Below are 17,712 nucleotides of genomic sequence, written 5' to 3'. Positions count from 1 at the left end.
TTCCATAGAGAACAACACGAAGAAGACAAGGAAATTTCTTACGCGCATGCTCTCCTGCTGCACTTGGTTTGTTTACATAACATTGCCCTTGCCGTAAACAACACGCTCACTGACTGACCCACATAGGGACTTTTAGCCATCTAAAGTCGCCTTTTCGGGTTTATCATGTCTGTAAAACACGCAATTAGCCGAGGGCTCGAGTTGGGCCGCTCGTTCTTTCAGATTGGTCTCCTCAAATCAGGCGGCCGAGTCGCAGCAAAGCTCCGAGCTGACCGTTTCCGTGTAGGCCCGTCGGTCCGCACCGTTCAGCCTCGGGCTTTCCTGCCGTCCCGATACCGCTATTACCGCACCTCTCTGAAGGGCCTGGCAGCTCAACTTCAGTCCGCCGCCTTTAGGAGGAGGTTCACCTGCGGAGGCCCGCGTAACAGAGTCGTGTTTTTGGCTTTTGGCCTCAGTGTGGGGCTCATAGAACAACAGCTTGAGGACGACAGACGAAGTGCTGCAACATGCCAGGAGATTCAGGTATGCTTGTCCTCATATTGGATACGAAAGCCTAATTTAGTGTGGGAGTCAACCTTGTCACTTTATTTCCATTCAGAACATCATTTTAAGAAGACAGTTGTACGTAGCTGTACAAACCTTTAATCTGGTCATTTAAAAAAATAAAAATAAATCATGCCACTTTCATGCAGATTATTGTAAATGTAATTGAATCTTAGGTGTCAATTATGCCAGTTGACCTTTTTTTTTATTTATTTTGGGATGAGTTTATGGGGATGATGGCAGTCTATTGACTAAAAGAAAATAAATAAAACTTTTTACAGTTACAGTACTGTGCAAAAAGTCTACAGCCACCCCACATTTATTTTAATATTGCAAGGAAAACAGGACACGTATACAGACTAAATGCAAAGGCAATATATTAAGCAAAAGCAGACTTTGCACAATATGAACAAGTTTAAAGGTCAGATTTTAACCCTCTTAGACAAGCTTTCTGTCATTTATCTAAGTAGTCTTCAGGAATAGTCCTCCAGGCTTCTTGAAGGACATTGCAAAGCTCTTCTTTGGATGTTGGCTGCCTTTTGTTTCGTTTTCTGTCAAGATGATCCCACACTGCTTCAGTAATGTTGAGGTCCGGGCTCTGGGGAGGATTCATCCCTCCATAAAACCTGTTGCCACTGATTTTCATTCCAGTTCTTGTATCATTTGACATACGTCAGTATTTCCTCCCTGTCTCCATTCCTTAAGAATGGCTTCTTGACAACCACCCTTCAATGGAGACTGTAATGGAAAATTAATTATTTGATGCATTTTATTGAGTGCAGTGTTTCCCACAGAATTTTTGTAAACTATGGGGGGGGTAAATTCACGCGGCGTAAATTTGTGCGACTGCAGATTTTATTTTATTTGATTGATTTGCACACATTCATTCAAATATAACAAAAAAAAATACACAATAAAACACAACAAATTAAAAAAAAAAGGAATGTGTGCTGGAGATGTCAGAAACCCTTGTGGGTTTATAAGGAAACCTCATCTTGTCATTAAAACCCAATGATGACAATTGTAATAGAAAATATTTACAGGTTAAAACTAAATTTCATGAAAAATATGAATGGATCATATACAGTGAGTACTTATGCCTTTTTGAGAAACTTGAAAAGGTTGTCCTTAAAAATAAAGGGTGTAGGAAGTACACAATGAGTTCAGGAACACATCAGAAGTGGTTTGGTGTTGATATCTTTAAAAACTAGAGAGCTATTACAAAATAAAAATCTAAAATGGAATTAACTATGCACACTGAGTAAATGTTCTACCTAAAATGATTTTTCTGGAAACTAAAAGGCTGTAAAAGCTTTATAGTAAGTTCACAAACCCATCCGAAGTGGTTTGGTGTTCATTGGTTGAATATCCAGTGAGAACAAAAAAAGGCGTTGCACTTTTGCGACGGTCCCTAAGCGCTCCGGCTGCCGTAGTTCACTTAAAGCTATGGTAGGTAATCCTAGAGAGCTAGCAAGAGAGCTAGCAAGATTCGAAAGTGTCCACTCCTCTAAGCTCCACCCCCCCCTCCCCATTCCGTCAGTGCTTCATCCAAAGCCGGTGGAACCGCATGCGCACATGGAGCAGGGAGCCGGCAGAGGGGGGCGTAGGCAGAAAGCAGAGGCATCTGATTGGTTTTTTGTAGGCGACCAATCCGAGATCAGCGTCCCGCTGATCTCGGATTGGTCAGCTTTTTCTCAGTCCTGCAGCTGCCACAGAGGTCTGATTATTTTCGTCCCTTTTTCTAAATACATCTTGTATAGATTTCTCTCAGGATAGACGGACCATTTCACCCAGTATTACAAAATGTGTTTCTGAACAGGATTACCTACCATGTCTTTAAGCCCCTTTCACACTGCCGAATAACCCGCGTTTAATTCGCGAATTTAGCGTGTCCGCTGTTGTGTTCACACTGCCGACCCGGGCTGCCGCGTCAACTCGACTCGCCTTTCGACCCGCGTCGGACCCTAGTCTTTTTGCCGAGCCGAGTTTGATGTGAACGCAATCGACGCGGGTCGGACGTGGGCGTGACGTGAGGAGTTTAAAAGACAGAATGGACAGCTGATTCAGAACAACAGCGACAGGTGAGGACAAGTTTTACTCTGTTTTAGCCTACATCAAGTTCGAGACATTTTTTAATATGGCCAACTGGGGAGACAAGGAGGTCCGCGAGCTCCTCAGCCCCCGAGCAGAGGACGTTATTTTCCGCCACATGTCGGGGACGGTGAAAGATGGACATCTGCTGGAAGGGCTGGCGAGAAAGATGGGAGAGCGCGGTTTCCCACGCAGCAAGACGCACCGTAAAGTAACATCTCCATGAACTGCATTGCAAAAACGAGTTCTCAAGGTGTCCCGCCATCGTTTGTTTGAAAAATTTGATGCAGACAGGTGTATACCCTACCTCCGGCGCATGGCTTGTGACTACGTCATTGTACACGCCCAGCATTTTATGTGTTTCATGTGACGCTCTGTCACTAGGCAACTCCCCCTGAACTCGGCTTCAGGCGACACGGGTCACCCTGACACGCCAAGCGTTCACATTGCTCGACGCGGGTCGAAGGTGCAATTTGGACCCGCTAAGATAGCGGGTCGCAGTGTGAAAGGGGCTTTAGACGTATATTCGGCGCGGTTACTCTGATCTTTCGCCAGACTTGCTTACTTTGGTGAGTTGATAAAGCCTGTGGTGTGTTAGTCTTAGTTTTCTGTAAATATTAATACCATCCTGAGGCTAATTGGTGCGGTTTTCGTGACGCTATTACAATTACAAAGCCGGAAAATAGACGAATGTCGAATATAAAACCAACTTCACCCCGCTCCGCCTAGTCGGCACGGTTGAACCACCTTATTTTAAACAGAAACTATTGAGCTTGCTATTTTTTTAAGCAAAATACCGGACAATATACTAGTGTACTCGTCATTGCTCAAATTTCACATTATTTCTCATAATATAAATAGGTAAAAAAATATGTTTGTCAACGAAATCACGATGATTACAGCTGACCTTTATGCACGCGTACCCTCTGATCTATAACGTGTGTGTCAATCGCCCCGACAGCGACTAATAACACATAAACCTTTTTTTTTGCCACTAAACTTCAAAACTCTGACATTACACACTTTAGGACATGTTTAATTACTAATTCACCTGTTGTATAGTCATATTGGTTGGTTTTCGAGGAAATCGCTGTGTTTCAAACGATTGGGATTCGGAAACTATGGCGGCCAAAAGGAAACTATGGCGGGCCGCCATAGTTTCCTCAATGTATGGGAAACACTGGAGTGTTACTGTGTGTAACCTGTAGATCAGTGTTTCCCAACCCTGGTCCTCAAGGCACCCTGCTCCAGTACACCTGATTCAAATAATTGGGTCATGTCTTAAAGCTCTCCAGAATGCTGAGGACGACCCATTCATTTGAATCAGGTGTGCTGGAGCAGGGAAACATGGAAAACATGCAGGGCAGTGTGCCTTGAGGACCAGGGTTGGGACACACTGCTGTAGATGACCTCCTGCAAGATACCAACCTGTTTTTCTCTTTCCTCCTGAGGGCATTGTGTGCTCGTTATATGATAAAACTACATTTTAAGGAGGATGGGTAGGGAAGATGGTACTCGTGTAACCTTGGCTGTAGCTAGAAAGGAAAAGTGGATAAAAACGCTCCACTATATCCAAGGAGCGGTGGCGCAACAATTTGCATTATAACTGAATTGTTTTTGCCCCAGTGGTCAGAGCAGCTCTGTACTTTGTACTGTGTTGTTCTCTCGATATTATTAAAAGCATCTTATCTCGTCAGAAAATAACTGACTCTGTGCCTTACTAAAATTTCCACCACAGAGACCATTTCTGATGAGGCTTCAGTGAACAGTAGATGGATCAACTGAAGGTCCAGATGCATCTGTCAGGTCCTGTGTCAGGTCTTTGCTGGACATTTTTTTCTGTTCCTTGAGGACATCAATTTCCGATACTGTTCATCTGCTGTAGATATGAATTTATCGTGCCTTTTTTACTTTAATGTGCCTATTCAATCTATCGGTATTCTTGCGGACAGCAAAGGAAGAATGTCATTGCACAGGAACGGGTTTCTAACATGTACTGTGTATATGAGAATAAACGCTTGAATTTAGACATGTTAGGCCTGTCACTTTTGTCCTCCACTCCTCAAATCTTTTTAAAGACACATTGCACATCATGTTGAGATGTACCAAGTTTTCAGTTAACAGCTCATTAGGAATCAACTTGTTGCAAAAATACTATTTAATGTCAGTCAAACTGTGTTTTCTTTGGTATTTTTCATAGATGCATCTAAAGAAATGGAAACAAATTATATCTTTTATATCTAGTAACAAAGGCTGTTTGTAACATAGAGCCCAAAGGTATGCTTTAAAATGGGATCTTTGCTGATTATTCTATTATGTGTGATTTATCCATTTAGCTAGGTGCGTTTTCTTGATTAGATTATTATTTTTTAAATACTTTTATGATGTAAAGGTCATTATTTAGTAGCTTCACAAACCAAAGAACACATTCCTCTGAAAATGTTCAGGTACAAGGACTGAACTGAAAATTAGTTTAAAAAAAAAAAAGCAGCTAATGTCCATAGAAACTTTGAAAGACTTTTAGAAACCCTGGAGAATTATTGATCAAGACCACCTAAAAAGATCACATTAAAAAAAAGTTTAGAAAAAAGTCTGTTTCCTTGGAACCTGAATAAAAAAAGAAACGAAAGGGGTGGGGGGTAATTATAGATTACTGCCCCTCAAATGTGTTTTGAACCATCCTGGCTCTTGTAAAAACACGCTGTGATTAATCATGCAGTTACAAGCATATTTCTTTTGCACTTGGAGCTTGCAGTGGTTGACTTAAGGCCTGCATAAAATGTGAGCATAACTATTTTTGTGATTCTTGAATATTATTTCTTGCAGGCTGTGTTTAGGAAGAAGAGATTCCAGAGCTCTCTGAAGCCTTTCACCTCTGGATATGAACTCCAGGATTACAACATAGGCAACCAGATCGGAAAAGGCTCCAACGCGGCTGTGTATGAGGCTGCAGCACATTTTGCCCGTCCAAAGGAGAGCGATGGAAGGTGCGTCTCGGTGGAGGAGAGGGACGATGCAGATGGAGCTGGAAGTCAGATGACGCGATCTCTGTCATGTTGCTCTCTTAGAAACTTCCCACTAGCTATCAAGATGCTGTGGAACTTTGGGGTGAGTGATCTCCTACACATCCAGTTTAAGAGAGAAAATAAAAAAAGAAAGACAGGCCCACATAAGTGCTGACTGACATTTTTTTTAATGTTGTTTATTTGTAGGCAGGGTCGTCAAGTGAAGCCATATTGAAATCCATGTCACAGGAGCTGGTGCCTGCAGGCCCTCTTGCCCTAAAGCAGGAGAAAGAACAGATTCCCCTGGATGGGTAAACACTGTGTCCTTTGTGCTTTTATTTCTGCTCTGTAGTACGGATCTAACCTCTTGCCTCTTTTCATGCAGACAATTTGGAGTCCTGCCCAAAAGAGTGACAGCTCACCCTAACGTTATCAGAGTTTACCGGGCTTTCACAGCAGATGTCCCCCTGCTACCAGGTGCCCAGGAAGAGTATCCAGATGTTCTGCCTGCCAGACTCAACCCTGCCGGCCTGGGCAACAATCGCACTCTTTTCTTGGTGATGAAAAAGTAAGACCTGCTATATTTCCCCCCCAAATTTCAGACAAGGTGTGAATGATAAATTCTGTTTTTTTTTTTTTTTTTTTCAAAATTAATTTAATTTACTAGCTTACTATTAAGAGGTGCTATGTATGTTGGCTAGGGTGTTCACTTGTTTGTTGCTTGTTTGTTGGTCATTTCTCACATGTCAGTGTTATTGCATATGTCTAAGGACTTTTCTCTTTTTCTTTAATTTCTTGTTCATGTCTGTTGTTGCGTTTCTTGCTGTGTTGCTGCTGTGGCAAGTGAATTTCCCCGTTGTGGGATGAATAAAGTATAATCTAATCTAAATCTAACAAACTTAAGACGTCTTCTTCTGCTTTACAGTGCTTTTCTGGCTATGTTTCTTGATATCATTCAAAACCTTTTGTTTTGTGTTCCACAGCTATCCCTGCACGCTGCGACAGTACCTGCAGATGTCCACGCCAGACAACAGGCAGGGCTCTTTGATGCTGCTGCAGCTCCTGGAGGGGGTGGACCATCTGTGCAGGCAGGGAGTTGCTCACAGGGATCTAAAATCAGACAACGTGCTGCTGGAGTTTGACTCAGGTGAGATTTAAACAGAAATGTTTATTACATTAACAGATTTGTTTCTATCTGTTGTGCAAAGCTGATTTAGGTTTGTTCTTTTTGGGTTTTAATTTTTTCAGACGGTTGCCCTCGTTTGGTAATTACTGACTTCGGCTGCAGCCTGGCCCAGAGTGACTCTAGTCTACGGCTGCCCTTCAACAGCATTTGGGTCGACAGAGGAGGGAATGCCTCCCTTATGGCTCCTGAGGTAGGCTTGAATAGTTCTTTATTATAATTAGGTTGTCTGATAGTTTTAGAGCTATTGCTTGCACATCTAGAAATGTCAGTAAAAAAGCTGCGTGTATAATTTGGGAAACAACCAATCCAGATATCCTGAAATGCTCCCCAGTACAACATCAACTACATTATATTTCACTGACAGATGAGTGCCGGATTGGCATATGAAAGTGAATCAAATCTGTACAAAAATGCATGTCTGTTGAGACGTATCACACTTCATCTAGATGCATATTGGATCTGTTTATAGACACGATCCTAGTGATTAGATTGCTCATAATTTATTAGGTGCCTCGATAGGTCCAAGTTCGAGGATAACTCGTAAACTGAACCCGTCATTGTCTTATTTAAAGGGACACTATGTAATTTCTTCCCCCATCTAGTGGTGCAATTTTATTTTGCAAAGTTGAATGAATTTGCTCTCTAGCGCCTCACGTTTTCAAATGTGCGCTGCAACTTCTTGAACTACGGCAAGCGGAATGTGTCAAGATTCAAGAAGCTATAGCTTCAGACTCAAGGTCCATACAAACAAAAAGAAATCAAGACACACAGTACAAAGGATTATATAACACACATACAACAACACTATGAATACAGATGACAGATAACATGTCAGATAACATAACATCTCCTTTGGTGTGCAAGCATTGCAATTAGTCATATTCCGGGAGTTACCGGAAGTGACGTTGACGCAGCGTTAGCATTAGCCTGTGTTAGCAATAGAAGCATTAGCAGCGGTAAATAAACTCCCGGTAAACTTACAAACTTTCTAATGCCTCGTTTTGTGAGCTAAGAGCCTATATGTACTACGGCAGAAGTTTGGTAACAATCAATGCATTATTAGTGGGATCATTTACGAGATAAAATCTATTTAGCATTTTTTTTTTTTAAACTTTATTAGTAAATCAACAAAATAACAGTTTACAAATGTGAGCATAACGCCAAAAAGAAGATATCCAGGGGGAGCATAGGAATAATAATAAAAAGAAGAAGATGATGCACTTACAAAAAGAAAGCTAATGAACACAAAGACATATGTGCCAAGGAATAAAATCTATTTAGCATTAGCGGCTGTAATAAGCCATTTGGCGGAAATGACGTCACAATGACGTCATTTCTGCTTGTAGGCCTGGTGGGGAAATCGCGATTCGAAGTGCTTTATGTCCCTCTCGGCACTTCGTCATTTTTCATAGAGCAGAAGGACATGGCAGCCTCCATAGAGCTTACCTGCTCTATGTAGATACAGACAAGTTATTCTTCACTCAGGAGGATAAGTGAGATTTTTGACAGAGATCATTTTACACCAATGAGAACTAACTTATGAATGAATATGTTGATTTGAGCTAATAAATGACTTAATTTATTACATAGTGTCCCTTTAACGGGGCACTATTGTGCTTTTTTGTAATAATTTGTGACAACCATCTTACAAGGTCATACCTGCACGAATCACTGTCAACATTGCATGTTTGAACTTGTAGTCCCATTAAGGGCCAGGCCCACACAATAATAGTGCATTTATGCTGTTAGGTGGCCACTGCAGTTCCAGGAAGTAGTGTGGTGATTGACTACAGCAAAGCTGATGCCTGGGCTGTGGGTGCCATTTCCTATGAGATATTTGGACAGCAGAACCCCTTCTATCGAGCAGGGGGACTGGAGAGCGCTAATTACCAGGAGAAGGAGCTCCCTCCTCTGCCTCCCAGAGTTCCAGCTGATTTGCAGTTGGTGATCCAATTACTCCTCAGAAGGAATCCAAACAAGGTGAATAAAAAGGCTGTGAGGGATTTGTTAAGTCTGTTAGTTTGACTGAAAATGGATCTAAAATCCTTACATTTGACAGTAAAATAGCATTTTAACTTAGATGATCGGTACAATATAATGACTCCAGATAGCCATGAAAGTAACTTAAATCTGCACTGACACTGTTGTTCTTCCTCTGTAGCGCCCCAGTGCCCGCGTAGCAGCTAACATGCTACATCTCAGCCTCTGGGGTCGGAGGGCTCTGGCCAATCATGACAGTGCTGTCACGAGGAAGCTGGCTGATTGGTTGCTGTGCCAGTCTGCTGTGGTTCTCCTGAAGGGCTGTAGTGGACCTGGTGGGAACGGGGTGGAGGCGGAGCTTCAGAGGAGCTTTCTGTCCAACTTGGACCTGGAGGACCTGCGCACCGCTATAGGCTTCCTCCTGTATGGGCGACAGAAGCGCCAGGCCTGCATTCTGTCTTCATAGATTCTCTCAAACACCAAACTCAGGGCTGTTGAAATGGATTCCCTGGAGTTTAAAGTTTAAAGTTTCCCTCAGTCAGGCAGATATCTACTGAATATTTGTTGTGTTTCTAATCTTAGCCACATTATCTAATGCCTGTGTAGAGGAGCCAAAGCACAGGACTGTTTAATGAATTTGCACTGTTACATCATCTTTGATGGTCAGTTTGTTTTAGCAATTATTCAGCGGTTTAATTCACTTCTTTTGTTGTGCGCGCCCACCTCAAATGATGCTGCTTGAGTGGCTGATTTGCATTTCCCATAATATATTTGCACAAGGTTGTGGATAAGTGTCAGTCATTATCACTACGGAATCAAAGGGAGTTCAAAGTGTCCCTTATGGAAAATCGAGCATGTTTAATGAATGCTTTGCTAATCGACAGATGAGGGCTCTCTAGCTCTGATTTTCTTCCAACACATAAATAAGACAGTTTTGCAAAGCGCCGATCACTGCTGATGATACCGTTATGAGAGCAGACATTTTCTTTTGAAAGCTCTTTTTAGATATTTGCCAGGCAGAACTGTCACACTCAGTTGTTTTTGCACCTTTGCAGATGATTTGTACAAGTGGAAGTAGAGGCCAATGCAAATATTTCAAAGTAAAACATTGTGTTCATGTGTTAGGCTCTACCGTGTAGGGATGACATTAACAATTTACAGGTGACACACGTATTTAACGCATGGAAAAACCTTCCAAAAATCTTTGTGTGTAATAATCAGGATGATGCAGAGTATTGACTGGCCTCACTAATGCAAATTTGTCCTGTTTGCACTTTATGTCCTCATTTGCACTCTTCAGAGCTATAGTAATGGCTTGGTGGTGTTTGCTGCCAGCTCCAGTTATGATACCGTTATGCTAAAGGCATTTAATCTTTCATACCTTGATTTGGCATTAAAACTACCCTGTTAAGTTGACACAGTTATGTGATTGGTTAGAGCTGCAAAACAAAGAGCTAGTACAAAGTTTCATACTAAATACTAAATATTATGAGAAATATTTAGAAAAACTGAGATTTTTCTGTTTCCAGAATAAAAATTTGTGAAATAGGCCTGAATGGTTTGTGCAAGTTTTGTCTGTAGATTTAATCTAAGTGATGATGTTTCTTACGAAAGATTTGACCTGATTTGAAAAAAAAATATATATATATATTTCTTTAACTTCCACTTTTTTGTAGAAATCACTGGCTCATGTTGCTTACTTTATTACAAGGCAATCTCTGCTAAGGGTTCCTTGAGAAATTTGGTTAAAAGCCCAATTTGAAAGTCAAGACAGACAACTTCATATTAGAGGAACAGACTTTTAATCTGAAGAAGTCAAACTGGTATTTAATACACAAACATTTTCAAATTTATGTAAGAAGACAATGGAGTTTCTTGTGTAACTCATTCCCACAACCCTTTTAATATTCTTCTCCTTCCTCTTCTCCCTCCCCCTCAATGGAGTCGACACCGACTTCTTCATAATCTTTCTCCAGAGCCGCCATATCCTCTCTGGCCTCAGAGAACTCTCCCTCCTCCATACCCTCACCTACATACCAGTGAACAAAGGCCCGCTTAGCGTACATCAGATCAAACTTGTGGTCAAGTCGAGCCCAGGCCTCTGCAATAGCAGTGGTGTTGCTCAGCATGCACACAGCCCTCTGGACCTTGGCCAGGTCTCCACCAGGAACTACAGTGGGTGGCTGGTAGTTGATGCCAACCTTGAAACCAGTGGGACACCAGTCCACAAACTGGATGGAACGCTTGGTTTTGATGGTGGCAATGGCTGCATTGACATCTTTGGGCACCACATCACCGCGGTACAAAAGGCAGCAAGCCATGTACTTGCCGTGACGTGGGTCACATTTCACCATCTGATTGGCTGGCTCGAAGCAGGCGTTAGTGATCTCAGCCACTGAGAGCTGCTCATGGTAAGCCTTCTCAGCAGAGATGACGGGGGCGTAGGTGGCGAGAGGGAAGTGGATACGGGGATATGGCACCAAGTTGGTCTGGAATTCTGTCAGATCAACGTTGAGGGCGCCATCAAAACGAAGAGAGGCGGTGATGGAGGAGACAATCTGACTAATCAGCCTGTTCAGGTTGGTGTAGGTGGGGCGCTCGATGTCGAGGTTCCTACGGCAGATGTCATAGATGGCCTCGTTGTCCACCATGAAGGCACAATCTGAGTGCTCTAGGGTGGTGTGGGTGGTCAGGATGGAGTTGTAGGGCTCCACCACAGCAGTGGACACCTGGGGTGCTGGGTAGATGGAGAACTCTAGCTTGGACTTCTTCCCATAGTCCACAGACAGACGCTCCATCAGCAGGGAGGTGAAACCAGAACCGGTGCCTCCACCAAAGCTGTGGAAAACCAGGAAGCCCTGAAGGCCTGTGCACTGGTCAGCCTGAGGGCGCAGAGCAAAAGATGACAACCAAATATGAGATACAGTTGTATGAAATAGATAGCTGCCCTACACTTGTTCTGCTGAGAAGGTTACTCACCAGCTTGCGGATCCTGTCCAGAACCAGGTCGATTATCTCTTTACCTATGGTGTAGTGTCCACGGGCGTAGTTGTTGGCAGCATCCTCCTTGCCAGTGATCAACTGCTCAGGGTGGAACAGCTGGCGGTAGGTCCCAGTGCGCACCTCATCTAAAGAGATTCAATCAGAGGTGATGGGTTTCATTAGATTACATCAAGAAACAAAGACAATGCCAATATTTATATATTTTTTTCAATCGCTTACCGATGACAGTGGGCTCCAGGTCCACAAAAACTGCTCTGGGGACATGCTTTCCAGCTCCAGTCTCACTAAAGAAGGTGTTGAAAGAGTCGTCTCCCCCGCCGATGGCTTTGTCACTGGGCATCTGTCCATCAGGCTGGATCCCATGTTCCAAGCAGTAAAGCTCCCAGCAGGCGTTGCCAATCTGGACACCGGCCTGACCAACATGGATGGAGATACACTCACGCTGGAAAGAAGGGACAAAATGTTTGGTTTAAAAAAAAAAAGAGTCATGTCTTCAATTTGAGATGAAGGAAGCTGATTTCGTGGGCAGTTGGTTTGAATTCAAACATAGGTCAAGGACATCAATTAAAACCATCCTCCTGCATATCAAGCTTTTAAAGGGTCGTAATAAACTGCATTAAATCATTCTCCCCCCCTTTGCGTGAAAAGCTTTCGCAATTACATCGTCGAGTTAAAAACGTGTCCGAGTCATTTATTTCACGAGGCCCTTCCATTTTGTGCTGCGACATCAGACTGTCTATTGCGCATAGGATTACTGTAGAGTGGAGGATTATCTAGGTCAGACATGTTGCAGTGTGCAGGCTTTTTAAAATGCCACATTCAGAAGCACGACTGACGCTTTGTGCCTTTGCATTTCTACTTTAATTGGTTTTATTATTTCCGATGCAACATTTGGAGAAATTCCTGATGGCTTAGTGCCATCAATCAGTTCTCTTATTTAACATGCATTTATGTTTAGAAGAAGGAGCGCTTGATAGAAATAATACACATTAATAGTGCATAAACCCGCGTTAAGGAGCAGAAAATCAGTTTGACTAGTGGGTAACGAGGTAACGAAGATAAGGGAAAGCCGCAGGCACCGTAGGCAGCTAAACTGATTTAGAGTTATGCACCAAGAGGATTAAGCATTCGACTGAAAAATGTATACATTCCTCTTTTTAAAAAAAGGGTGTAAATGAGTTAAGTGCAAACCGAATACATTTTTTTATGCGTCAAAATATCTATTCTCACAATTAAACAGCGTATATTCCCAAATGGCTATTTAAAAAAAAAAAAAAAACAGACCCAGACAACAAAGCGCAACGATGCAGATGTCTCAAGTGCGACCTATTTTCTTGGGTTTAAACTCTCAGAGCGCGAATTCTGCAAATGAAACGTTTCAAATAAGAGACAAAGGGTCGTTGCTTACCATGATCGCTTGTCAGTATTATGTAATGTAATGAGACAAGTCTGAGGAGAGCGTGCGTCTGCGATGTGCGGTGGCTGAAGCTGCTCTGATGACGCTCCGAAAGAGGACAGGTGACGCGCGCATAAGAAAAACCGTCCTACGACTGACGCAGCAAGCGATTCACCACCCCCAACATGAGACGCAACCTGCAGACACACCAAAATCCAACGCTCCATTTGGAAGATGTGCTGAAAAACAGTAAATGCAATCAGCTCAAATTGATTATTTAATTTATAAATCATTTATAGTAATTTTTAGTCCCAGTAATAGTTCAAATGGTTCAAACAAATGCTGGAAATAAGTGTTGTTTCTCTTTCACACATGAGCCAGGCCCACTTGTGTGGTGGTGCATTGAAAAGCCAGCATACTCTTATATTATGTCCTGACTTTTTGTCAAGCAGCCACTTAGGTAATGATAAACGCCCTGACTTATTCTAATCAGGGACATGGATGACTTTAGTCTGAACTACAGGCAAAAAATATTTAGCAAAAATTAGCCTCTGCTGCTTCTCCTCTTCATTAAGTAAGGGTCATCTCAAATTGATTATAATATTAGGTAAAAGGTGCAAATTTTACAGTGAATACTGGCCCACAAACTACAAGGTGAGAGATACATAATTATCTATTTCTAGCTAAGTACTCTTTGTTAATTCAATCTGAAAATCGGGCAATTCTTCTCTCACTTTGCAATTCTGGAGCAGTAGTGTCTTTTGTAAACTTCACTCAGAACAGCCAATTACCTGCAGCATCATGTGGTCCTTTGTAAACTAATTGCTGCTCAATCTTTCCAAACATTTAAATGAATAAAATATTCCAATGGGATTTTTTTTATTTTATCATCATATTGTTTATTTTTGCATTGCTATGTTTAGGACAACCAGGAGTAACCCACAGCTGTCCTGATCAACCCATTGGTGAAAAAAAATTGGTAGGTGACTCAGCAGTCAAAGACAAAGGAGGATAGGAAAGGTAAGAAAAAAAAGGAAAGATAATGATAATAAGAAGAAGACATATTCTGCAATATGATGCGCATCAGAGGGGATGCAGAAGTGTTTATACTCAACGCTAACTGAAAAATGAGCATATTAATTAAACTGACAACTACGTTGGAATGTCCCAGAGTCATTACTGTGTTTTTTTGTCAAGTATTTTTCCTGTTTTGTTGCTTTGCAAATCTATACTTTGTCAAGCCATCCTTTGCAACATTTATAGCTGCAAGTCTCTGGCTATGACCCCAAAGGTTTGGCACATTGAACCACTTGGATTTTCGCACATTCCTCAAGACAAATCTACCCTATGTTTGGCCATAATATACAGAGCCACATTTGACAAAAAACAGACACAAATCCCTCATACCAATTGCTGATGATGTGGGCTTGTTTTGCAGCCGCAGGTTCTGGACACCTTGGCTTGCAGTCACCATGAACTCTTCTGTATACCAAAGTATTCTAGAGTCAAATGTGAGGCTATCTGTCCGACAGCTAAAACTTGGCTGAAATTGTGTCATGAAACAGGACAATGATTCCAAACTCAGCAGTAAATCTGCAGCAGAATGGCTTAAACTGAAAAGAATCCAGGTGTTTGAAGTCCAGACTTCAACCTGATTGAAATGCCCTGGCTGGACCTTAAGAGAGCTGTGTAGAAACAATGAATATTGGCAAATCTCAATAAACCGAAGGAACACCATTTGTAGGAGCCATGTTTCATTTTTATCTTGTGAAGTTTTTCCCCCAACCACTTGGGCCCGGGCTCATGATGAGTTATTTAAGGTCAACTGTCACGTTACTCATGAGGTGTTGCTAATTGGAAGGGGCAAACAGTTTCCTACTGTGCTCGGTTTTAAGTTTATTTTGCTTTGTTTAATTTCATGGAAAGATATACAAGCATTGTAAAGAAAATCAATCGCTGATATGATCTCAAAGACAAAGGAAGAATCTTGCCGTGATTTATACTTGCAAACAATCTGCAGCCAGAAGGGTACAGTATAGGGCTTAGTCACTAAATTTAGGTAGAAAAATGCCTCGTTTGAAAGAAGAAAGCCGGACCTGTTTGCACTGGGATTCAGCAGACCGGTAAAGTAAAACAGTTAAACGCACTGGAGCCACCAGGATTCCAAGCTGGACTTCTGGACTTCAGACCACCAAATGCCGGCGACGCACCATTGGGGTATGTGGTTCAGTGCTGATATATATGAAGTGTCCTGTAAATATTGTGTGCACACATAAGGGTTCGTATACGTAAATAAAGACAACGCTTTATCGGTTAAAAATTAGCAATTTAGAAAGTGAAAGACTAAAATCAACTGTTTAAACTAAAACAAGCTATTGCTGCATTGATGGGGGATAAAGTGTGTGTAAATGAGGTTTAAAAGGTTTTTGGGTTTGCTTGAAGAACCACACGAGATACACAAGGTTTTGTTGGGTTTATTGACAATTGATGAAGCACAGAGGCGTGACATATGGTATTAAGCTTAAATGTTGGATGACCGGGGTGGTCTTTGGCGTAGTGGGTACAGCAGACACCCCATGTACAGAGGCTATAGTCCTCGTGCAGCTGGCCCCGGTTCAAATCCCGCATCGGATGGCCCTTTGCTGCGTGTTATTCCCCTCTCTCTGCCCCCTGCTTCCTGTCTCTCTTCACTGTCCTATATATAATAAAGGCATAAAAAGCCCAAAAAAATGTTGGATGACCACTGTTTGTTGCTGATACACAGAAGTGGCTGGCTGAAGCTCAAAGTTGCTCAACTGCTGTGCTTGATGATACGGAAAAGAATGATGCATAAGGTCAAGGTGAATCTGTTATTGACAATGATAGAGAAAATAGTGAAATTCCTGCTGCTACTGTTTAGGAAAAGGACATTAAGGCCTATTTCAGACCAGGGCGGCAAAGCGTGGCGGAACGGAAGCGATTTTCACGGGCGGAGGTGAAAATACATGGAAACAGATCTGTCCTTGCACACCGACGCGGCGGTAGTCGGGCGGTAGCGGCGCGGAGACGCCTCCGTCCCGCGCTGCTTTTGGAAAATAGAACTCGAGCGGAATTTGGACGGCATTTGGACACATATTGATCCTTATTGTTGTGACCTTTGAGTTAGAACTTCTTTTCAAAATTTATCGTACAGTAGCAGTTTAAGTCAGAGCAAGTGTAAGAAGGCTAAATGGACAGAGATGATTTATAACTTTCCACACGTTAGGTCATGGCACCCCACTGTGAATATAAATGTAAAAAACACATTTCTAACACTTTGCATGAACCGTACAATAATGAGAAGTTTGAGTTCAAGTTGTGTTGAATTGTTTAATTATTATTACATGTTTCTCAAGCTGTGGAGAGAAAACAGAATTAAATACAGTTCACAACATGACCATCTCCTTTATCTGAATATACTAACATCCCTCAGTTTCCTAATCTCGAACGTGATCTTTTTTATTTTCAGTTTCTTGTATTCCATATCTAGTTTGGTGCTCTCTTTATTGGACAAACACATTTCTTCAAAGGCTACTTACCACCCTGAAATATGTTCCTGGACTTTACTTTCACCTGCTGCCAGGTACGCTTTTGGCTGTTAAGATTGCTCCTGTTGAGATGTAACAGTGAATAATTAATAAGTGGGTCACACACTCACTCACTCACTCAGGGCTTCTTACGTTCCTAGTGCACTCGCAAATAGCTAGGCTATGTAAGCCTCATTTGGATTAGCCTCACTGAGATGCAGCTAAAATGTATTTGTGGAACGACTTGAGGCTTAAATGGGAGATGGTGTTAGTTTAAGCGAGGCTTTCCCTCTACAGCCTGGCTTTCTTTAGCGACTTTCGTGGAACACCCCTCAGGTTGGCACCCGGTGAACACACATGCACACAGTCACACACTCATGGAGACAGATGCCATTCACTAGAGCGGTGGGCAGCCAATCACAGCACCCGGGGAGCATGGGGGTAAGGGTGCCTTGCTCAAGGGCACCTCAGCTGTGACAAGGAGGTGGACTGCCAGCCCTACAGCTTTGAGACCTCCACAGTCAATTTTGAGCAGCAAGAGTGGGAATCAAACCACTGACCTTCCGGTTATTGGACAACCCACTCTAACCACTGAGCCAGAATAACGGTTTAGATTGACTGGCTTTGTGAATGTGGAATTTTGCGATTATAATTATCACATTAATCACATACAGTTGTTTAGCTTTGTTATTATTGTCATCCCAGAGACCAAACAATAAATTTTTCCAACACAGAGAAAAATTTATCAATTATGTAACGGGACACATCTTTCCAGAATTTGTTTGTGGCGGGGCATTACCAAAATAGGTGTACCATCATTTCAGGAGACATGTTGATGGGGAAGCAATCAACACATATGTCTTTTTTAAACTTAAGAAGTTAATGACTTGCAGGATAAAATCTATGTAAGATTTAAAAAAGAAACCAGAGGCCCGTTGTACAAAACTAGGAAAAGGGATTAAG

General features: G+C 42.2%; 2 protein-coding genes across 2 annotated transcripts; one reads left to right on the top strand and one right to left on the bottom strand.

The window, feature by feature from the left end:
* On the top strand, positions 1 to 10,355 carry pink1 (PTEN induced kinase 1). Its single transcript, XM_075475234.1, has 8 exons — positions 1 to 522; positions 5,461 to 5,742; positions 5,847 to 5,950; positions 6,025 to 6,207; positions 6,623 to 6,786; positions 6,888 to 7,015; positions 8,575 to 8,805; positions 8,987 to 10,355. Exons 1-8 carry the CDS (start codon positions 166 to 168, stop codon positions 9,269 to 9,271), a joined length of 1,734 nt encoding a protein of 577 aa, XP_075331349.1. The 5' UTR covers positions 1 to 165; the 3' UTR covers positions 9,272 to 10,355.
* A 233-nt stretch (positions 10,356 to 10,588) lies between these two features.
* On the bottom strand, positions 10,589 to 13,327 carry LOC142389960 (tubulin alpha-1B chain). The gene is made up of 4 exons (XM_075475236.1): positions 13,217 to 13,327; positions 12,028 to 12,250; positions 11,785 to 11,933; positions 10,589 to 11,687 (listed from the first exon to the last, which is right to left on the bottom strand). The coding sequence occupies exons 1-4, from the start codon at positions 13,217 to 13,219 to the stop codon at positions 10,707 to 10,709; spliced, it is 1,356 nt and encodes a 451-aa protein (XP_075331351.1). The 5' UTR covers positions 13,220 to 13,327; the 3' UTR covers positions 10,589 to 10,706.
* Between the last annotated feature and the right edge of the window lie 4,385 nt (positions 13,328 to 17,712).

This window comes from Odontesthes bonariensis, chromosome 10, assembly GCF_027942865.1.
Source record: "Odontesthes bonariensis isolate fOdoBon6 chromosome 10, fOdoBon6.hap1, whole genome shotgun sequence".
NCBI classification, from domain to species: domain Eukaryota; kingdom Metazoa; phylum Chordata; class Actinopteri; order Atheriniformes; family Atherinopsidae; genus Odontesthes; species Odontesthes bonariensis.
Note: the sequence above shows the minus strand (reverse complement) of the source record. Positions and strands in the feature narration are given on the sequence as shown.